Raw genomic sequence first — 24,231 nt, forward strand, 5'->3', positions numbered from 1 at the left:
TCGCAATCTGATCACAGAAAACGCATGTTAGCGCCAGGTGTAAATGGCCTCTATGATTGGAAGTTGGAAACCCTCATTAGTGTTTTGCTCGCACCTGGTGCTTACCCTGCCTTTTCGACACAAAATGGCTTCGGGGGAAAAGGGTCTATATTTTATGTAGGAATGCGGGCATTGCTATATACATGCACACATATATACATAAACAGATACAAGTACAAACACATAGATGAATGGAGGGATGCCAGCACACAATGCACACACATGGCAAAAGACACTCGATGCATAAAACATGTTAGCTGTTAATCCAAACAAGTTCATTTCGTCTATCTATTATTAACTATTAGTTTTTCTTATTGAAAGACTGTGTGTATTTTGTCATACCTGACAGTTTCGACTGCTGCTTCCTGCAGTCTTCCTCAGAGACGTCACGTGATGTTGTTGTGACGTGCTGTATGGCTGGTTTATGAAAATATAATAATATCATCTCATAAACCTCATAAACCAGCCATACAGCACGTCACAACAACATCACGTGACGTCTCTGAGGAAGACTGCAGGAAGCAGCAGTCGAAACTGTCAGGTATGACAAAATACACACAGTCTTTCAATAAGAAAAACTAATAGTATGTTAGCTGTTAGCTCTCTATATATCTCTATCTGCCACAGGTTCTGAGGGTGGCTCCTTGACAAATTGCAAATCATTGCATTTGTATCCCTTTGAGTGCGGCAGCATCTTCGGGCGTTTAAGAGTGACATGAAAGATAGTCAGTACTTTGCCCTATCTTTCTCTGCCCCCATTTTTCTTTGTGTTCCTCTTATCTACTTTCGTCTCTCTCCCCCTCTTTTTCTCCATCTCTCTCCTATCTCTTCTCTTCCACCTCTCTCTCTCTCTCTCTCTCTCTCATACACTCTCCTCCTTCTCCCCCTCCTACCTGTATGTCGATGGCAGCCTCCAGTTCGGGGTAGCCTGCTTTATCGAGTTGGATGCCTGGAAAGAGGTCCTCGATCAAGCTCAGGAAGAGCGGCTCGTCCTCATCGATCTAGCGAGACAATTTGAGAGAGCGGGGACAGCTGCTGAGACTTCATCACACAACATCACATCCATCAGTCTATATTAACTATGCACCGACAATACACCAGGGAGAGGGAAGCCTGTAGCTGAATTAGAGAATAACATACTAGCTTTACATTGAAGAATGATTCTGTATTTCGGTATATATTATATATATATATAGATATATATATATATATATATATATATATATATATATCTATATCGGTATTTAATATTCGGGTCCAGGCGTGGACTGCATAATCGGGCACGTCGGGCAAATGCCCGGTGGCCTGGCCTGCAATTATTATAATTTTTTTTCTTGTGCCCGCAGTCAGGCCACTCACTGAACAGCAGGCCAGGCGCCGCCTACTGGTTTACTAGTGGTTTTATTACTTTATTAGTTAGTCTGAAGTAATAATTACACTTCAGGGTTAAAGTGGGTGCATCTCATTGTAAAATTGGACTCGGCCCAAATTGGGCTTCAAACGGCCTAAATTGGGCTTCAAACGGCCCAAATCTGGCTTCAAACACCCCAAATTGGGCTTCAAACGGCCCAAATCTGGCTTCGAATGGCCTAAATTGGGCTTCAAACTGCGCAAATCTGGCTTCAAACGGGCCAAATCTGGCTTCAAACGGCCCAAATTGGGCTTCAAACGGCCCAAATTTTGGGCCGACCTTTGAAAGGTCGCCGGCACGCGCGTCGGCCCATATCGGCCTGGCCTGCTTGGTATCTAATGCCCGGCCTGAATTATGATCCCAGTCCGCCCCTGTTCAGGTCTGTCATTTGCTACATAATCTAGTTAGTAAATGCAATTCAATTATATTATATTATTCTACCCTAGTGATTCTCAACCTTTTTCATATCAAGGACGATCATTTAGTCTACACTAGAGCCACGGACCCACATCTGCTGAGATTGTGTCTCTCAGGACCAAATCTAAGAATATTTTTATTGCTAGATATGATTTTGTGCAGAATTTCACTATCGCTATTGAGACAACAGTGAAATTACAACGAAAACAGTCATTTTTTCCCTATTCTGAGTATACCGAGGAAAATGTATCAATTTTCTTCAGTTCTATTTTTCAGTTTTGTTTTATAACAATGTAATTATCTATTGAGTGTTCTCTTCTGTTCAGTTGTTGAGTGTCCTCTACAAACCAGTTTGGAGAGATTCATGTCCCTGAGGACCCTCATGACGATGGTGGACTCTGTATCGTTGGGGTTGGCTCTCTTGGCTGCTCCCAGAGTTCGCAGCACCGACAGAATGTTCCGCAAGCCAAAATCATAGTGAACCTATGAGAAACAAGACCAGATCTTTAGATTGAATGAGATATCACTTTATCAATCCTGATGAGTTTGGGGGACAACTCTGCAAAACCAGAAACATGACAATATCACCATCTTCAGACATTTAGCTGACACTTTTTGCGACAGCAGCAATGGTTAAAGTCCCTGGAAACCAGATTTTTTTTTAAATTATTTAGCATTTTGAGTTAATCACATCACAGGATCCTATGTTAATAAGCCACCAGCCAAATTTGAACGATGAACATCGCAAAGTATATAAATTTAGGTTTGACAGTCATGACGAAAGTCATGAGAATCAATTCGATTTTAGAGTGTATTTTCTCCCGCGGACTGTGTGGGCGTGTCCCGTGTGTGTGCGTGCAGGACTGCACTGCAGGTCTCCTCCGAGAGAGAGAGAGCGAGGGAAATGGAGAGAGAGAGAAGGAGAGAGAGAAGGAAAGAGAGATGGAGTGTGTGTGTGTGTGTGTTCGCTCGTTGCTCGGCGCATACTGACAGAGAGGAAGAGAGACTCTGCCACTGCACAGTCTACTGTGTGTGTGTGTGTGTGTGTGTGTGTGTGTGTGTGCGCGTGCGTGCGTGTGATTCGATTAAATCTTATGACGTGATAAGATCATTCATTTTAGCACCGTGCGCACCGCTCTCTTCAATGAGGAAGTGGAAATCCAAACCTTGTAGAAAAGTGGCGATTTTTGGGGTTTGGGTTGAAAGTAATGTCAACTACTTTCTGAGGCACACAATTACTCACATAAGACCCTAAATTTAATAGTTAGAAGGTTTTTGTGGATTTTGGTTTCCAGGGACTTTAATTTACAATGAAGCATTGTTGCTGTACCTGCTTGGACAGCTGCTCCTCACACAGCTTGTAGAGGGTGAAGAACTTGCGAGCCAGCTCCATGTTGTCGATGAAGCCACAGCTGGCCAGCTTGACTCTGATGATGATCTGACGGTCGGGGACCATCATGGCCACCGAGCGGAAGTTGATCTTCAGGTTCTCGGGAAGCTCCTGGCGGCCCGCGTAGCCCGGGTTCTGATCGGGTGGAAGAATAAAAGATGTGGCAGTGCTGATTGGGTCAAAATGGAAAGATCAGAAGATTCAACTCCCTGTACAGTCTATCTGGGAGATCTGCGTCCATTTAAAAATGGATGAGAATAGGTGGAACTAGAGCTGCGACAATTAATCAATTAGTTGTCAACTATTCAATTAATTGGCAACTATTTTGATAATCGATTAATCGGTTGAGAAAAATAAGTCAAAATTCTCTGATCCCAGCTTCTTAAATCTTCTGGTTTCTTTGCTCATCTATGACAGCAAACTAAATATCTTTGGGTTGTGGACAAAACAAGACTGACTGACATTTTTCACCATTTTCTGACATTTTCAATTAATCGATAGAATAATTGTCGAGTTAATCGCCAATGAAAATAATCAATAATGTTGCAGTCTTGGTGAAACTACAATTTACAACTTTTTTGTAACACTGTTGGCTCTCTATATTATAATGTTTTCTAGAGTATTGAGATAAATGGCTGTACAGAAAAACAGCTACCGGTATATCGAGTAGGGCTGGGCAATATAATCGATACGGCAATATATCACAATATTTCATTTCCCGATACTGTATTGATACTTGGACGCCAAGTATCGATATTTAAAAAATATATATATATATATTTTTTTTTTTTTTGCAGGCCATGCCATGCCAGGCCTCTGCATCTGGTGATTCCCATCCCTAATCGATACTGTATCGATATTTCCCATATCGATGCGTTCAGTAACACTCAACACTCAGTAGTTTTGACTAAATTTGTCCACTAAGTTATCAGTATAAAGTCATGTACATATTATTACACTACATGGGTGGTACACAGTGTGTTGTATCTTTAGCTGTATTATTTAATTTTGAGTAAATTGTCTAGAGTATCGCAATATATCGCAATTTGTATCGCAATGTATCGTGATACAATCGTATCGCGACCCATGTATCGTGATACGTATCGTATCGTGAGGTCCTTGCCAATACCCAGCCCTAATATCGAGACTTCAATTAACAATATTGAAACTTGAATAGAGTTTTATTTGGAGTGGCTACTAGCCTTCAGCTACTTAAACCCCTATGGATACAGCACAGGCCTCTATCTCCAAACAGATCGTATTTGATTAACAGAGTTCACAGCAAAAGAGTGACCTCTAACCCCTCTCAACACAATGGAGAATAGAGATTATTCCACTCTCCTCTGTTTAATAATGACTGGCCTTGGAAAAGCAACTGTGCAAAGGAGATAAAGTGATCGTACTATTACAGTGTGCAGAGTGCCATAATGAACACTCTCATATTATTCATATATTATTATTCATATTACTCATATTAAAGAGACACAGCCTGTACAAAATGGTCTGTATAAAGAGCCACGTTCGGGGTCCATTTCATCTCTCTTCACTCAATTATTAGTTAATTAAATTATTGGAGTTTCACACTGTGAATTACAAATGCTGCATGCTCTCTAAAATAGCGAGGAAAAGCCATATTTTTTTTTACTTCAAATGAAATGTGAACTGGCACTGTACTCTTGCAACTGCCCTGAGCAGTTATTGGGCTGTCCTGGTAGCTCTAGCTCAGGGGTGTCCAAATTCTTTCCCATGAAGGGCCAAAACAATCTGGGTGGAGGGCCGAGGGCCAAAAATAAATGTTGTGGAATTACATTACAATGTATTGTGTTTTATAGAGGCCAAACTTGGCCCGCGGGCCCCAAATTGGTCAGCACTGTTCTAGCTCAATGCACAGACATGCATGATGTCCTGGTAGCTCTAGCTCAGTGCACAGAAGATAGCTCAGTGCATGTTCTGTCCTAGAAGCTCTAATAGAGCAGCCCACATGTGAGCGGAGTTGTAATCAGCCAGCAAGTGGAGTAGAGTATGAAAACTATTATTCAGTTCAACAAATTCAGGATGTGGATTTTCTTCGAAATGGGAATACTAAAAACAAAGTGTTTGACATCAGAATGCTGTCACATCCAAACCAGTTGAGAAATGAGGTGCTGTTTCTATTGACATTTTGAAAGAATGAAAGTGCTTGCTGACCATAGTGAGGAAGATGCCAAACTCGGGGTTCATCTCCACGTTGTCTCCGTCGGTGAAGATGAAGTTCTTGCGTCGTTCCTTCTTGCAGGTGAGGACGATGGCGATCTGCTGGGCCGCCACCGACAGCACCGGGAGGTCGATGCGGTTAAACTCGTCGAAACAGCCCCACGAACCCGACTGAGCCAGGCCTGCACACCACACACATTTCAATTCTTTATTTGCTTCCACAAATTATATTAAAATGACAGGGAATCAAATATAACAGGTTAGACAGTTCATGGGCACCTAAGGGCCTGTGTCCACCTAGCGTCTTTTCCTCAGGTCCAGCGTCTTTTTTCAGTTGTTTCCAATGGGGGGAGAGCGTATGCGGGCGCACACGGACGTATAGAGAAAGTCCCAGCGTCTATTTTCACAGCGCTCCGCCGTTTTTGTGCGCCCGACTCCCAGCGCGCGGTTCAGGCTGAAAATATTTTAACTTTTCAGAAAAATGCTGGTGTCGGGTGCTGCTTTTCTGGCAACTTTAATCATGGAGAAACTATCACAACAGAGACCGAAAGGCTCAATTGTGGGAGCAGATTGGCTAGACACTTGATATTTCTGGTGAGTGTTGAGCTAAATCACTGTATGTGTGTTGTTTGCTAATGTTAGCTGTCAGCTATCAAGCTACTACCGCACTGAACTAACGTTAGTTTCAGACTGCTTCCTTGTATATTGTGCGCTGGGATCAGCGTTTCCCAGCGCACTCCCAGCGTTTAGCAGTCGGAAAAAGACGCTAGGTGGACACAGGCCCTAAGGGTACACTTCTCCTCCACCCAGCCAGGCTGCCTATGGTAGCTGAAACAGAGCAATATTTGGCAAGCTGTTTGGCTTTGCTCGTAGACTCAGCAATGTTCAGACCACTAATGGTTAATTTATGTACATGGCCCAGGCTTCCGAATATGAGCACACAGAGTCTACATCTGTACACAAAGTTGGCTATAATTCCAAGTAGTGGTTGATACTTGGAATATTTACCTTGGAAATCCTGGTCCATGTACAGATCAAAAACACAGCCTACCTCTAGAATCTCTCTCTCACACACACACGACACACGACACACACACACACACACACACACACACACGCACACACACACACACACATCTCATCCCAATTCAGTCCCAAACCCCTCAACTTCTGTCACCTACACCCTCTAGTCTAGCTTGTACTCACTGTGACAACATTACTGTGATTACATTTCCCCATTGGGGTGGTAAAATAATATTTTCTACAAAAAAGTATTCCGTCTCTTACCTTTGAATATCCTCCCCAGACCTCTAAAGTCCATCTGGTCAGAACAGTTGAAGACCACGACATATTTCCCCAGGCAGCGACCCATGTCCTTAACGGTCTCTGTCTTACCTGGCAACACAGAGATTTACTGTATCACATCCACATTTGAGGTTCTTTTTTTTCTGACAGGAAACCAAAATGGAAAAAAAAAATCTTCTATCATTTGTTTCTACTTCCTTGTTCTTGTGCCGTTCTACTGTAGCTTGCTGGTGCTGCACTGGTGGAGGTTTGGAGTATGCAAGACCCAAACAGTCAGCTCCATCAATGAATGTAATGTCTTAATGTAACCGTTAGATTATTTAACTGAAACAATGAAACTTCAAACTCCAAGTCAAGATCAAAACTACATTTCACAGACAAACTGTATCAAATGTCACAACAGTGTATAGACCTTATTCGCTAAGCCTGGACGGCACCATATTGTTGACATACCGTCCTGCGCGCACACAGCGCTGCAGCTGACAACTAGTAACAGCCGTATTGTCGTTTCTGTTCCATTACAAAATAGCGATAGTGATGACAGCAATAAAAACCCCACAGTTGTTATTTGTATGCTGCTGTTAATGCCTGTAATAAATAAACAAAAGAACGAGGTGAACAGACTTTGCTGTGAGGAGCTGTCAGAAAGTTTCACCTGTCTCTCCTAACTATCCACACCTCTCCTGTGCTGCTGACGTATCCTCAGTCTCGCTCCCTTCACGTCTGTGGACGGTAGAGATAGAAACAAACCACGGGGACTTTATTGCTGTCATTACTACAGCCGTGCCTAACGCAGGTCACCATCCGAACACAATTGGAACGATACAGGTAACGCTAAAGGCGGCTAGCTTCCTATAAACGCTGCTCTCACATAGGCTGTCACTTGAGAGCTGCAGCGCTATGTTGACAATATGGCGGCGGTGGGCGTGCCCGTACGTGAGTGACATCAATCGAATAAGGTCTACTGATGAGGAAGTGCGACTGTCTGTCTGTGTGCGTGTTGTTGGTGTCAGTCGTACCTGTCCCTGCAGGACCAGCGGGGGCTCCACCCATACTCATACCTAAAGCCTGGGCTAGGGTGATGTAGCACCTGTAGCAAGCAAACACACACAGGCAGATACATTATACACATGTATGAATGTATTGTATTAGGGATGCACAATATTAGATTTCATTTTTTGTCAATATTAGATTTTGGTTAGATGCCTGCAATATGTAAGGGATAATGTATTGTGAGCCGGTGATTATTGGCGAAATAATGACCGACAGGTGAATGATTGAGCCCGACGCACAGCGGAGGGCTTAATCATTCACCTGAAGGTGAATGATTTCCAGTAATAAGTTAAGTTAAGTTATCATTTATTTATCCCCTTGGGGAAATTCATCCTCTGCATTTGACCCATCCTCTACTAGCACTGTGCAGCGCCCGGGGACCAACTCCAGTTCTATTGCCAGTACCTTGGTCAGGAGCACTGACAGGAGTATTAACCCTAACATACATGTCTTTCTTGATGGTGGGAGGAAACCGGAGCACCCGGAGAAAACCCACACGAACACGGGGAGAACATGCAAACTCCACACAGAAAGGACCTGGGACGGACCGGGGTTCGAACCCGGGACCTTCTTGCTGTGAGGCAACAGCGTTAACCACTGAGCCACCGTGCCGTCCAATCACCGGCTCACTATACATTATCCCGCTTAGAACACGCCTACAACTAAATTATTTCAGTAATCTGACAAAAATAATTATTCAAATAGATTTTTTTATAGCGTTTTCAACGACAAAGCGGTTTCATTCGTAATTGGCACACAAGACACCACAGCTGCAACTGGTTGGCCTAATTAGTAGTGTCTGCAGACAAAATGCTCTTATCAACTGATTAATCCAGGTATGGCAGAGCAGCGGTCGGTTGTCGAGAAATAATGACCGGTGAATCTTGTTGATTGACCAATCAGAATCGAGTATTCGAGAGAGCCGTGTTCTAAAGCCTGATATTCAGACTGTCAACTCACTCCACCTTCAAGAGCAGTCAAACTCAACTCTGTGGAGTGGGCGGATTCAAGGGTCTGGACCCACGCTGTGAAATAAGCTCTGTGGTTAACAAACGTTTATGATCTTTGTGATCAACAAGATAATCTTCACAAATAACCCCCCCCCCCCCCCTTTTTATGATTTTTTAAAGCATTTTCTGGCAATCGAAAAGGCATTTACGCTTCAAAAATGACAAACGTGGTGTTCATTTGTGAGGATTATCTTGTTGAACAAAACCTCATTGTATCATAACAATTTTGTTAATAATGATGACAATAATCCAACAGCCAAAGGACAAATGCCATTGGCTTTTTGTCGAGGGAACCCAACTAACTAACTCGCTAACTATGCTAAACTGGGTTGGCCTACCAAAATAAGTCATCCCTGTGGCACTCCATTAGCCAAAAGGCATTATAAGCCATAAACGTTCCTTGGGTGCCGTAGCTCCAGTTTCTACTGCATCACACTGACATCACCCTGACATCACCCTGACATCACCCTGACAATAGTCACCCATATATTGAGCTGCTACCTTGTCACTGCTGTCAGCGATTGGCTCATCTGTCCACTGGACTGCAACAAACTCTTTGGAGAATCCACACTATGCTATGAGCTTATCTTCTCCTGTGTGTGAGTCTCTCCTCCTTCTCCTCCTCTACCACCGTACTATCAGTTCCTCTTCTCCTGTGTGTGTGAGAGTCTCTCCTCCTTCTCCTCCTCTACCACCATGCTATCAGCTCCTCTTCTCCTGTGTGTGTGAGAGTCTCTCCTCCTTCTCCTCCTCCTCTACCTGTCAGTCAACGGTGTAATGACGAGCCTGTCAGTGCAGCCCAGGAACTCGTTCTGGTAGATGAAGGCCACGTCGGTGATGTTGATGAGCATCTTGTCCGAGTCCTCGTTGAAGTAGAAGCGGCACTGCTTCAGCCACTCAAAGTCACTGGGGCTTTTGACGTGCAGCCGACACTGCAGGGAGAGAGGGAGGACAGAGATGGAGAGAGCAGGGAGAAGATGGAGAACATAGATGGAGAGAGCAGGAGGGGAGCAATGGGAGAGTAGAGAGGGGACGAGGTGAGAGTTTAACAGTTAGTAGACGGACAAGCCCGTCTTTTATTGTCACACGAACACACTACAACACATGCATGCGGCCACAAACACACACTCATGCTGACGGTGGCCGGTGAAATTTGTCCTCTGCATTTGACCCATCCAGGCTTGTCCTTTCCTCCGGGGGCCAGGCCAGGAGCAGTGGTCGCTTTTTCTTTCCAGCGCCCGGGGACCAACTTCGGATGTTGTCGTCACTGGTCGGATGACGATCTTCTGCATGTTTTTAGTGGGGGGTTATGTACGGAGGAACCCCCTGGGGGGTACGGGGAGAACATGCAAACTCCACACAGAAAGGCCCTTTCGATGAGATAGCCCACCTGGGCAGTAGGCACTGAAGATATGGGGGGGGACACAACTCCAGCGCCCACAGCGTCCCAGGTGAGAATCGAACTCAGGACCTTCTAGCTGTGAGGCGACAGCGCTACCGACAGCGCCACCGTGCCCCTTAGGGAGGTAGCATTAAAGAATATAATAGAGTAGAGAGGGGACGAGGTGAGAACACCTGTCCCATAACCCGGAGGGTCGTTGGCACCACACAGACCATCTGTGGACAAGCTCTCTCCATCTCTCTCTGTCCTCGGCATGAGTGGGCAGCTGAACTCAAACTGTTTCACCCAGTTTTAATTGAGTCCACTGGACTCAATTAAAACTTGTCCACTCTAAACTCTCCCATCTTTCCCAGCCGTTTGCCCGCTGCAAACACGTTTCTATTGTCCAATGTCCAGTCAACAAAAGAACCCAAATTGCATCAAATCCCAGATGTTTTTAACAGGTATATGATGTGATGGTGTTATGGTGAGATATGCTATCCAAATTACGCATGGAGAGAATTACAGCATATTGCATGCCTCGCACAAACTGTATTACAGCGATTGCGCGATGGGAATCTGATTGGTTTGATTGATGTAACGCCCAGGCATTAGCCTGGCCACACCTGTGAATAATTCTGGTGCTTAAGACCGCCCAAATCCAGTTTGCGCTGGCATTTTGAGGGCGCAGATGATTTGGCACAGCTCTAATTTGCGCCTGCGGCAGGTGCCGTGAACGTTTCCGCATCCCCGCCGAGAATTGCATCCCCCCACCATATTTCGGGGTTGTTTTAACTTAGAAAACAGGGAGGTCACGTCTACCCAGACAAGTATATCACTTTTAAACAGTTACATTTCTGTATAAATCATTACAATATGCTCCTGTGAGGTGGGGATGCGTTTAGCGGCTGCCGGGCGAGGGTGCAAAACTTGACATAACACCTGGACACTTGCGCATGGTGGACTGCTATCATTAAGGCACGCAAACAGGTGCGCAAGCGCAAATAGGGGATAGTGCCTGTACCAAGATAGGGCCCTAAATCTTTTCAAATCTACTATTGGCTAGTGAGGGAAAATGGATCGCATTACGATTCTACTCACCAGGTCATCAAATATGTCCCTCTGGTGGACGTGGATGGTGATGAGTGTCTCGTACTTCGTCCTCTCCACAGCCCCCAAGTCTCTGGTGGTCATGTCGATCAGTGTGTTGAGCAGATCCAGGAAGAGCTGGTTGGTCTTGGCCATGATGCGGCGGTCATAGCGGGCGTTGGTCAGAGCCTCCTCAGAGTCCCTCGTCCAAATCATCTGGACACCTAGCAAGCCCACCTGGGAACCAGAACAAGGATGTTTGGTAATAGTGTACTACGGTGGTGAAGTGGTAAGCGCTGCCGCCTCACAGCTCGAAGGTCCTGGGTTCGATTCCCACCTGGGATGCTGTGAACGCTGAAGGAATGCGTGCCCGTCCGCATGTCCTCGAGTGACCACCGCCAGGGTGGGGTCGTCAAAAAGGGCCTTTCTGTGTGGAGTTTGCATGTTCTCCCCGTGCCTCCCGGGGGTTTCCTTCATATAGGAACCCCTCACCAAAAACATGCAATATCATGGTTGCTAATGTGGTGCCTCCTCTGGTCGTTAAGGGCACCTGTTCAGAGGGAGGGGAACTGGTTGGAATAGCGTGAACCTCTTACGTGCTATGTCCTACCGGTGAAGCTTCCTCTGTCAGGTGAAAAGAAGCGGCTGGCTAACTGCCCATGTCTCGGAGGAAGCATGGAGCCAGTTTCGGCTCTCCCCAGATCGGCAGAGGGTGGAGTAGCAACCAGGATAAATAAAAGTAAATTAGCACTAAGGGGGATAAAAATGGGATAAAAAAAATTGTGGGGAAAAAAATAAAATAATAATAATAATATTCCAACGTGATTCAAACTGAGAACCCTGCTGCAGGAAGAGCGCTTCAGAAGGCAGTTAAATGAGTTGTCTGTGGTGAGTTCAGAAATCAGAAATCTCCTGGCAGATCAATGAGACTCTGGTGGTGGTGAGCTACTGTACAAGTTACGGCAGCCCAGTGGGGATCGCAGTTCAGGATTACCAGCAGCATAAGGTGGCTCAATGGGATGTCTGGATGGGGATTTGGGTTAAATGCATGAAATAATGTCTGTGGTTAACAAAGGTTTATGAAACAGTGAACTCTGTGTTCAGCAAGATCATCTTCACAAATGAGGACGATGTATGATTTTTGATTCCAAAACACAATTGATAAAAAAAAGAAAAAGAAAAAAAAATATATATGTTGGAAAGTTCACTGGCTATCCAAGAAAGCAGATGAAGCACAAGATCCACGTCCCTGCATCACAGAGATAATCCTCTGAATCAGAGAATGCCAGTCTTTTACCCCCAAATTTCTATCTGCATTCATGATGGGGCAGTGGTGGCCCAATGGTTAGAGAAGCGAGCTTGTGACCGGAAGGTCGTCGGTTCAATCCCCGGGACCGGCAGGATAAATCTGGGTGGGGAAAGTGAAAAGGCAGCGCTTGCCCCTCCCTCATTACCACCACTGAGGTGCCCTTGAGCAAGGCCCTCAACCCCAACTGCTCATCAGCTGATCAGTGGCCAGCAGATCAGACTGTGGTTGTACTGGTCAGCTTCCAGGTATGAATGTGTGTGTGAATGTGAACAGGGCGCTCCTGAAAAAGAGAGCATTGCTCTCAGTGAGACTCCCCGTGTATAAATAAAGGTTTAAAAAATGTCAGTGCACTCAGTATGATTTCTTGGTTATTATATCAAGTTTTGAAGATGATTTACTTGCAGTGCACAGTCCCAGGCCGACAAGCACAGCGTGTCATTCACTGAATATATTTTCGGCAGCTCGAGTTTTTAAAACTTCTCCGGGGGGAATTAATGATTTGAGTGGGACTCGGCATGCATGACCCACCTGAGCTGGGAAGGAGTGGAGGAAGTCAATGAGCTGGAAGCCAGAGTCCTGGATGGCGAGGGCAGCCTGTCGGATCACCAGGTGCAGAGACCTGTGGGACTCCTTCAGCAGGGCGTGGAGCCACACCTCCACGTTGCCCTCTGCTGTCACGGGCCGCTCCAGCTCCACGCTCTCGCCCTCCCGCGACGACACAGCCAGGATACGGTCGTACACCTGGGTAGGGATGTCACGATACTAGAATTTCTACTTCGATACTGATACCCAGGAAAATATCGATACTCAATACCATTTTCGATACCACACGGCGGGATGACAACACATCAAGAGGCATAACAAATAAACAAAGACAGATGGATAGATGCATGCTTCTTCATAATGTAGACCTGATAAAACTCATTACACAGCAGATTAGATTACACCTGCTCTAGTCATCAGCCTATCATAACACAGCAGATCACACCTGCTCTAGTCATCAGCCTATCAGAACACAGCAGATTACACCTGCTCTAGTCATCAGCCTATCATAACACAGCAGATCACACCTGCTCTAGTCATCAGCCTATCACAACACAGCAGATCACACCTGCTCTAGTCATTAGCCTATCATAACACAGCAGATCACACCTGCTCTAGTCATCAGCCTATCAGAACACAGCAGATTACCCCTGCTCTAGTCATCAGCCTATCATAACACAGCAGATTACCCCTGCTCTAGTCATCAGCCTATCATAACACAGCAGATTACCCCTGCTCTAGTCATCAGCCTATCATAACACAGCAGATTACCCCTGCTCTAGTCATCAGCCTATCACAACACAGCAGATTACACCTGCTCTAGTGATCAGCCTATCATAACACAGCAGATTACCCCTGCTCTAGTGATCAGCCTATCATAACACAGCAGATTCCCCTTGCTCTAGTCATCAGCCTATCAGAACACTTTGAACTTGTTGAAGCAAAAGATACCCACCAATGACAGGGAGGGACAAATCAGTGGTATGTTTGATTTCTCATTAAGAGAAAGCACTGCTGATATTGATACAGTTGCAAATGAGTATTGTATCCGTTTCAAATTTGTAGTATTGATTCTTATCGATAGAGTTGGGATTTGAGGGGTGGGTAGGGGGAGTGGCTAAGGGGGGGGGGGGGGGGGAGGGGGGGTTGGTGGGATTGCGTGGTCAGGAAAGAGGCGGGGCTAGGGAAAAGGGGCTGTGGCAATCTCAGAGAGTTTCATATATTCAATATAACAAACAACAGTTTTAGGATCACTAGTTATAATTTGTTAGCAAACTAAGCTGGTTCAGGGCAAACCAACTTGTTCACCAACTTCCATGGTGACTTTCTCTGAATGTTGCTTTTAGGAGTACAAAGCATCAAATAAGCATATCTTCTTCAATTATTTTCAATTATGACGTATGACATCATTTGAAAGCTTACAATCTGCACTTTCACAATCTGTTAAGAAGAGAAGAAAAAATACCTTGGCCTACTTGTTACCCAAAATTCAAAGGGATTATCTTATAGTCCATGTTTTACAATTTTCTAGCTCTTTCTGTTATGTAGAACATAACATGTCAAGAGGATTTGAGTGCCACCCAAGATGCTTTTGTGCCTACTTATTGTCGGCACCAGATAACGCACCTTGTCATGGAAGCGGACACACTTGATGTTGTCGAAGACGTTGAGCAGGTGAGCCTGGATGGTGTGGGAGTCGGAGGCTTGGCCCAGGATCTCCAGCAGCGCCGGGTCAGACACGAAGAAGAACCGAGGGAACAGCAGACGCTTCTTCTCCAAGTAGCTGTTTGACAGCACATTCAACACAACACTGTTTTCTGCAATACTCTCTTTCTTAGACACAAAGGTGCAACAAATCAGACAGATGCAGTTGGCAGTACTCATCCACACCCCGTCACGTTATTCCCCTCCCAGTTTGAGTGTGACTGCTTTGGGACATTGGATGACCTTCATACCCTGTGAGTGACTTCTGGCAGATCTCCAGCTGTTCCAGGAGGTGAGGAAGCAGCTGTCCCATGGTCTCGTCCCCCACGCACGACTGCACCACGTTGGGCATCTCGTGGGCTCGCATCATGATCTTCACCCACGACTTGTCGATGTTGGAGAAACGCTTCGCTTCCTGAGGTGGGTCGGTTTGTTTGTTAATCCCTCACACCTTGATTTTCATGGTGACTTATATGCCACGTGCCACGTGACTTATGCAAAAATATACTTTTTGTAAACATCTTTACCCTTGTATCTGGTTCATTCATTGTGTACACGTCTGGCTGGAGGACGGAAACCGTCCTCTATAGGGTTTAATGTGATTTTCTTTTGGAAATGTCTTTCTTTCTTTTTTACTTTTATCTTACTCATTGGTAACTTATAGGTACCAACATTTCATTCTTACTCAGAATTTCAACCGTTCAAATGCCAGTTTGGCACTGGCTACTTGAGCCAAAACGCCAAAAGTGTCCTCTTTGCAGGATTCTTTTCATAAATTGTTTTCAATATTTTTTTTTTTGCATTCATCGTGGAGGAAAGGCCTCAAATGTGTGGTTTCTGGTGTGTTTGAGTATTTCCCCCATTTCCCCAGGTTTGGCATAGAGATCCATTTACCATACACTTCATGGGGTAAATGCCAATGGGGAAACGATGACATCAAATTTGTCATGTACTTTTCACAAATCTTCAACAAACCCCAAAATATATTTTTATTTGATCATTAGAAGGCCTTTGGTCCAGGATGAAAGGATAAAAACATAATGTGAGTGTATTTTTTTTTTCCAATTCCTGGAGGGTCAAACATAGCCATTTTTTTTTATTTTGAATGGAAGTCTATGTAAGACGGAAACCATCCTTAACCATACATGTGTATAGTTTATTTGAATTGGGGGACAGGAAGTGTACCGAGTGAGTGTTACACTTTTGTAAAACCCACACAAAAAATTACCTGTGCCAAATTTTGGACCCCAAAAATTCCAGACCCATAAATCATCCATACACAAAAACCCCAAAGGACGGAATCCGTCCCCAACCAGATACAAACATCGAGAACAATATCATATCAATGTTACATGTCAGTTGTGTTTGTCAATAAACTCCCTCCCCATGAACCAAATTTGCCATCAGAATTAATTAAATTACATATAATTCAATATTACTGTAAATAATGTGTAAACTTGTGTGTTTTTATCATTTGGTTACATAAGGCAACAGGGGGAAAAGGGATATTGAATGCATTTCTGTGTTTTAGGATGCTACTCATAATTCCCCCTTGGATTACAGAATCTAAGGTAAATGATCCGATGTGATGTGATCTACCTTAGGCAGCTGTTTAGCGATGTCTCCCGCTACGAACACGGCCTCCAGGTAGATCCACAGGTTCTGGACGGTCATCCAGTTCTCTATGATGTCGGTGGTGTTGGACAGGTTCTGCACCCACTTCTGAATCTGAGCCTTGAACGGGGTGTTGTACCTGTGGAAGGTGTTATATCAGCCTACATTATAGTGTAGAGACAGCTGGACTCCTCTTAGGCCATGTTCAGACTAGGAGGCCAAATCTGATTTGTGAACTTTAGTGACCTATTAATGACTTTATCCAGATTGGTTTCATGAGTCTGGATGCTCCAAGTCTGATTTGTGTCACTTGTCCCAAACCACATATGGAGGTAGTTTCCAATCTGCTTTCGACTGATGTGACTTGAGTGCGGACGCGCAGATCCACCAAATCTGATTTGAACGTCACTCGCAACTCGTCGTCAAATGCTTCTGCGCAGGAAAACCACGTCACCAACGTACGTATTTACTGACGCCCACGTCGTTACCATAGCAACCCATGCAGATATGCTGTTTAGGTCTGGACACACAGATCCGACTTGAGAATCAGATTTGTGGCAGTGCGGACACACTCCCAAATCAGATTTGGGAAACCAATCAAGATAATGATGATTAATGACTTCATCAGCAAATCAGATTTGCCTGTAATGTGAACATGGCCTTATAGTGATCACGGGTCAAATTGATCACTATAAGTGGATGATCATTTTTCATTTTTCTTTGTTTCTCATGCAGATTAACATCTAATTGACATTTGTATATTTATTACATAAGTAATGAAATGGACAGCTTCACTATTTATTAGTGATGCGCGGGTCACCCAGAACCCGCCGGGTCCCACGGGCTGGTCCGCCCCGCAGGCGGTCTGGGTTGGCAAATTATGAAAATATGGCGGGTGCGGGCGGGGCAGGCTCAGAACGTGACAAAGCAACATTATTAAATAATTTAGTTAGAGCAGTGAAACCCTTTATTAAGACGTGTGCCGTCTGCAGTGCACCAGCTGCACTAGTAAAGAAACGCTTCAAATGAGGTCGCCTATGTGCTCTCAAAACAAACATGTTGGAAGGATTCAAGATAGAAAAGAGAGGTAGCTGTCCAATATGGTTGCAGGGAGTTCCTCAGGTGTTGAAGGCAGTCTGAGTTATATTAAAAATCCTTTATTCTACAGGGATAATAAAGGGTTTTTAATATAACTCAGACAGCTACCTCTCTTTTTTTATCTTGTATATATATATATGCCCCATCCTGGAAGAGCACCTGATTTTTACTCTGCTAACTTATATTGACGTCTTGACCCAATGCAGCATTCCCATCTTTATCTCTATTTTGGAAGGATTATTCGCTGTGATTATTATTTGAAGTGTCCATAAAACTAATGCCACCGCAGATTTTCTGTGTGGACTCGACTGTGATCTATTTGTCAACTTTACTGCAACTGAGTAGGCTACGTGACCAATTGAGAGCGCATGATGTAGCCTAATTAAAAGAAATTGGAAGGAATAAGAACCGTTTCTGTAGCCTACCTCTACCTGCTACGAGTTAGGTTTTGACAAACAAATCACAAAGGTAGTCCAATCCTGTTTTTTACAGCTTAGAAACATAGCCAAAATCAGAGCCTTCCTGTCAAAAACGGACCTTGAAAAAGTCATCCATGCATTCATCTCCTCACGACTAGACTACTGCAATTCTCTATATTCTGGACTCAGCCAAAAATCAATTTCCCGTCTCCAGCTGATACAAAATGCAGCAGCCAGACTTTTAACAAACGCCAAGAGACAAGATCATATTACACCCATCCTCGCCTCCCTTCACTGGCTTCCTGTTAAGTATAGATGTGATTTTAAGATTTTACTGGTTACTTTTAAAGCACTACATGGCCTTGCTCCTACTTACATTTTAAATTTATTATCACCTTATGAGCCTAGCCGCTGCCTGCGTTCCTCTAGTCTGACTCTTTTAAATGTTCCGAAAACCCGCCTCGCTACCAAAGGAGACCGGGCATTTGCTGTTCGAGCCCCGCGGCTATGGAACTCCCTTCCTGAGGACGTTAGGCTAGCAAATTCAGTAAATTCTTTTAAATCACTTCTTAAAACTCACTTTTACAGGAACGCCTTCTCTTAAACATTTACAGCATTTGTCGTTGTTTTTATTTATTTGATTTGTATTATTTTAATGATCCTATTTTATACTGTGTTTTATTTTGGTGTTTTATACTATTTTATACATTATTTTTACCTGTGAGTATGTATTATCTTGTACCATGTTTTGTGAAGCACTTTGTAACTTTGTTTTGAAAAGCGCTATACAAATAAAGATTACTTACTTACTTACCCATGGGGAGAGTTAATAAAAAAAAAATACAAAAAAAAATACAAAATACAAAATTGTTGCTCACCATTGTAAATATCCATCTCACTGTCTGGATGAATATGATCATACAATTTATATCCACTTTGACAAGAATCACAGGTATCTCTTTGCTAAAGCTGTGACAGGGGGGCCTCTGACAGGGCCTTGCTGCAGCCGCCCCCTCCCTCTGATATGCACAACCTAGGCTCTGTTTGCTCAGAAACGGTAGAGTCTTATCACAAACATGAAAACACCTCAAAGTACAATTGTCGGTGTTAATTAACTCTGACGGTGTTCTCGTTAAGTGCTCTCCGTTACGCCCTCATTTGCGGGTGAAGGAAACCAATCAAAACGAGGATACAAAACAGACCGGGAAGTGGGAAAGATCCTAAAGAGTCTTCAATCACTTTTAGAAGAGCACAGCAATGTAGCCATGCAACACAGAAAGTTTCAGTAATAAGTTTAATGCATCCAAAATGAGGTTCAAAAGCTCATTTGTTCCCAGTGCAAAAGAAGCATGCTATGTGACATCCCTGACGATTATCGATACGATATTATTGATGGTGTACCGGAATTTGAATGTCGCGGGTCCCTAGATGTTTGCGACGTCAAAGTAGGGTCACGAGCCAAAAAAGGTTGGGAACCCCTGGATTATCGTCTCAATCATTAGTTTCAAGTCTTCTTCAATACAGCATGATGTACATTTAGTCAATTATGGTCGCATTTAGTATAAAATAATAGATGATAAAGCATCCAGTGATCGCGCAGTCTGGCTAAACCAACAAAAAACAAGATGGCGACGGTCACAATGCCAAACCCGAGGCTTCAAAACAGGAGTCCACAAAGCAATAGAGACAGTCCGCATGTCTGGGAACGCCCACAAAATGTTAAACGGCTGGTGCGCGAGTGGAGGTAAAACCGCCCATATATCTCATGGGCTGACTCACCAAAAGACGGTGCTGCGGCTCTAAACTACTGTACAGGTTTGGGGGTTCTAGAGCAGAACACAAGACGTCTGCTCTGATGTGCGTTTACCGCGGTGGTTAAATCCCCCGATCGTGTCTGCCTGGGCTGGGCTATCGGCTAAATTCTAACTTTGCTGAATGGATAGAACGGGGGAATTTACCCCACCCTGACCCCGCCCCCAGGCTAACCCAGCGTCTATTGTGGGCGTTCCTAGAGCCTGTATGGGCGTTCCCAGACATGCAGACTGTCTCTATTGGCTCATTTCCCCCACATTTTACTGCCCTGCACAGCTCGTCACCAGTCGGCTCTACTCGTTTCGGCCCGATGGATGCTCTGCTTCGACCGCCGTTCATCTGCCCCCGCCCACAGCTGGTCGTCATAGCGCCCGCATATCTGTCCTTCGCTTATAGCTGAAGTAGGCTATAACATAACGTTACAATTAAATCCATCCACAGAACTTTTAAACTGTTTATGAAATACTGGTGCCTCTAAATGACCTACAGTGTACATGGGTGAATGTGACAATCGGCTAGGAGAATGGATATCACTTTGTAGTTAGTCAAACTCACAGGCATGCGCTGCGCTGCGCGGGGACGGGAGAGGCGCAACAGAGTGAAGCCTCTACCCCGCGGCCTCTCACCAGGCAAGACCGCGGCTTCACCAAAGACCCGCTGCGGCCTAGCGGAGCGCTGCAGCTCAACTAACTACAGGAGCTTCCTGAGCAGCGGCCTTTTTTCACTCTGAAAACAATTGAAACCACCGCCACGACTTTATTTCACCAGAGGCAAAGGCAGCAACACAAAAGACTGATGGAAATAACATAACAGAAGAGAAGGTAAGCCCACTAAACTGGTATGCAGGGCATTGACAGTCAGTAGATAGACTAAACACGATTCTGCCTGACCAATCAGTCGTCAACAATGTTTTCACGTCACCGTATGGTACCGGGTTGACAGAATAGAACCTCGACGAGGCAGGTACGAAAAGTAGCACGACTCGACCCCAATACAACCCGGGCTGGGACAGTTTTAACCGGTGGAATGAGACAATTTATCAAGTCGAGCGGAGCGGGATCGCGCTACTACCTGCGGTGGAAATGAGCCATATGGGTGAGTTGACAGTGCTACCTGCATATGTGTATACAGTGCATGGGCTTTACGCACCTGTTGTTCATGAGAGAGCCCAGCATCATCAGACTGTCCTCCATGCTGGTAATGATCTCTGACGTGCTGTCTCCTCTCAGCAGCAGCTCTCCGCGAGCCTTGAAGTTGGCAAACGTGAAGGTCTTGTTGTCCCACTCTGCGATCACCTGCTTCAGCTTCTGCTCGATGTCGCGCTCTTTCACCGCACTGATGCAGATGTCCTGCAGGAGGAGAGACCCAACACATCTGTCTGGGGATGGGGATCGAGACCCGATATCGATAGGCAATTTCTCAAAACCGAAAATCAATAAAGTCTGATCTTATCGATACTGCTATCTAGTAGGGGTGTGCCACCTTAGGCACCTCACGATTCGATTCGATTACGATTAAGGGTGCTACGATTCGATTATTAAACGATTACGATTAATCACGATTTTCGATGCATCTTTTTCACCAAACAGGATTTTTTTTAAGCAAGGTATATTTGTCAGTATCCATTAATTAAAGTAAACAAACAAATGTACCTCAATTATCTTCAGTTGCGACTGAAGTCCACGCATCACATGTTACAGCCACCCTGCATGCTTTCTTCAATGATTCCAGTTTCCAGTACTTCGGTTTTGGTCTCGTTTTACAGTTAAGGAACTGCTTTCCGGGCGAAATACCGTATTTTTTGCAAATAAAGCAAAAAAAAAAAAAAAAAAAAATCGATAATCGAACATTGTGAATCGATTTTAATCGTCACGTGACTAATCGCGATGCATCGATTATACGATTAAACGGCACACCCCTACTATCTAGACTAGACATAGCTCAGATATGACTCAGACATAACCAAATCCTCTTTAACTGAACAAAGAGGAATTAAATTGCCTCACCAAGCTAGGGAAATTTATTTATTACATTACATTACGTCATTTGGCAGACGCTTTTATCCAAAGCGACTTACAATAACACATTTTTGTCAGCAATGGAGCAATCAACTATGCAACACAGTCTATGACAACTACAACCTCTGACATAAAGATCATGGAATTGGATGGTATCATGAATGTCACCGATAGTTAACGTTCTATATTGTAGGCTGCAGGGAGACCATCAGCCCTGCTGAACAGATCTGTATTTGCCTGGCTGTAGGTTGAATCGTTTTATTCAGGCTATGATCTGTGATGCGCTGAGATATCCAAATTGGCATGAAGAGATGACAGCATGCAGCCGCAACCCGGACTGGATCGAGTGGATCGGAGCTTCGAAAGGAAGAATGTCATTGCGTAAATGCAGTTCACCAATGACCACAGTTGTGAATAATTCTATTCTTAAAAGGCGTGGTTAAATGGTTAAGCCCGGGTTTAGCGCCGAGGGGAAAATAGGGACTGCGCTTGACCACGGCCACTAAATAGCGCTGCGCCTGGCGTTAAACGCTATTTTAAGGCCAGGGGGAAGATAGGGCCCTTAGTGTCCATTCTTACCTCAATCTAAATATTTTGTATCTCTGTTAGACCCGGTGTCCATTCTTACCTCAATCTCCTCTTTACACTTGAGCAGAGGAGCCTCCATAATGTTGCGTAGCTTGAAGGCATCACTCTCCACCTCAAAGCTGTGGCCGGTCACCTGCTCACACAAAGAGGCTCACTAGGCTGTCAAGCAAAATGCATGTTATACAGAAACAAAGCTGACGTGAAAAGAAAACCCAATTTCAAAAGTGGCATTTGACTAATCATTCATTATTGAGTGAACAGCTGTCATCAGATTGAAAGGTGGGTCTTGGTGATGCTCTTCCAGGTGAACCCTGGCGTTTCATTTTATTTTTTTAATTTTAATTTTATCAAATGGACAATATATGCCAAGTGCATATTCATTCACAGGCTACTCAAAAACGCAGCGCACAGTACAAATGTATAGTACATACATAAATCAGTGTTTCCCCTACCATTCTACAGGCCACCGGCGCCCCCCCCAGGCCAGAAAAAGAATTGCAAAAATATATATATATATATATTTTTTTTGGTGCTCTCCCCAAAATTTCAATAAACTTTTATGGCATAGTATTAGAAGCAATACTGGTGTTGACAGTAATAGAAGATGCCAAATCATTCAAAACAATTAAGCATTTTGCTTTTAGGAGCATTGTGCCAGCGTGCAGCGCTGTTCCAAAACGTGTCAACGTGTGTCATTGTTGCCTGGGAAACGCACATCCCATAATACAACTGTTCGCATCGCATCCCATAATTGTATGATGATACTTGGGATGCCATTGCCTACCGTTGCGGTCGAGGTACGTTTCGAAATCCCTCCAGCCCTGAAAACTTTTCTAGGGAAAACACTGCATAAATGAAATAGAAACCATAAATAAAAAGAAATACATGGGTAAAATAAAATAGCTAGGGGGGTTTCCTCTATTCATTCAAAGGCTGTTTCATTGCATGTACTATATATGGGGTCGTCACCTCAGTAATCCTCTTCCAGTGGCGAGTCATCATGGCCTTGTTGGTCATTAACTCCAGCAGGGGGCAGCACTCGTTGAATTCATCAATGGTTTTCTTCAGGTCCAGAAAGGCCTGCCACTCCTTTAGGGCACGGGGCAGCTTGCGACACCTGGAGGTAGAAAGGTTTTCCAATGATCATTACAGTCCTCCGCCACTGTACATTCAGTGAAAGCATATGTGCAAATGAAATACATAGCAATACTTAAACTGCAATAAACCCCTACCTACAGTAATGCCCAATAGGGCTGTGAATCTTCACTGGCCTCACGATTCGACTCGATTACGATTCAGAGGGCTACGATTCGATTCCATTACGATTATCGATGCATCACTTTTTTCCGCAATACATGATTTATTTTTTCTCACTTTCTTTTTTCTCACTGTGTGGCTACTTTTAAAATAAAAGCGCATTTGGAATTGCATTGTATTATGATCCATAATTAAAATAAACAACTGCATGTACTTCCATTATATTTTATTTTTATTTTGTATTTTTTATTTTTATAATCAATTTTTGACATTTGTGAATCGATGCAGAATCGTGCACGTCCGCATCGCGATGCATCTTATAATCGATTCTTTTTGACACCCCTAGTGGCCAACACTAACCCACTTGGCAGCTATTATTTCTACCAGCCAAGGGAGTACTGACTTCTTCAACCCTGTTACGTGAGCACATAATAATATTTCCTTTATGACTGCTGAAAGGACATGAGACCACAAGGTAACCGCCGGCATCCTCCACCTCCACACTACTGTCACATTGTCAGGCGGAGAACACAATAGCAGAAGCAGAAAGCGAGTGTCTTTCTCAGGTTGGAATGCCTTTA

At 44.3% G+C, this 24,231-nt stretch overlaps 1 protein-coding gene across 1 annotated transcript in view; it reads right to left on the bottom strand.

Annotated features, from left to right (window-relative positions):
* LOC310800169 (dynein axonemal heavy chain 5-like) overlaps positions 1–24,231 on the bottom strand; it is a gene marked incomplete at both ends in the record, with an annotated part of 678,223 nt that overhangs the window by 186,962 nt on the left and 467,030 nt on the right. The window contains 15 exons of the mRNA XM_083662754.1: positions 933–1,040; positions 2,216–2,350; positions 3,198–3,392; positions 5,445–5,632; positions 6,738–6,845; positions 7,775–7,845; positions 9,578–9,750; positions 11,301–11,525; positions 13,126–13,338; positions 14,767–14,923; positions 15,096–15,259; positions 16,444–16,597; positions 20,937–21,136; positions 22,434–22,526; positions 23,363–23,510. Coding sequence (XP_083518880.1) covers positions 933–1,040; positions 2,216–2,350; positions 3,198–3,392; positions 5,445–5,632; positions 6,738–6,845; positions 7,775–7,845; positions 9,578–9,750; positions 11,301–11,525; positions 13,126–13,338; positions 14,767–14,923; positions 15,096–15,259; positions 16,444–16,597; positions 20,937–21,136; positions 22,434–22,526; positions 23,363–23,510 — 2,332 coding nt within the window. The remainder of the gene's footprint in view (positions 1–932; positions 1,041–2,215; positions 2,351–3,197; positions 3,393–5,444; positions 5,633–6,737; positions 6,846–7,774; positions 7,846–9,577; positions 9,751–11,300; positions 11,526–13,125; positions 13,339–14,766; positions 14,924–15,095; positions 15,260–16,443; positions 16,598–20,936; positions 21,137–22,433; positions 22,527–23,362; positions 23,511–24,231) is intronic.

Source organism: Poromitra crassiceps, assembly GCF_964638095.1.
Source record: "Poromitra crassiceps genome assembly, chromosome: 29".
Lineage (NCBI taxonomy): Eukaryota > Metazoa > Chordata > Actinopteri > Beryciformes > Melamphaidae > Poromitra > Poromitra crassiceps.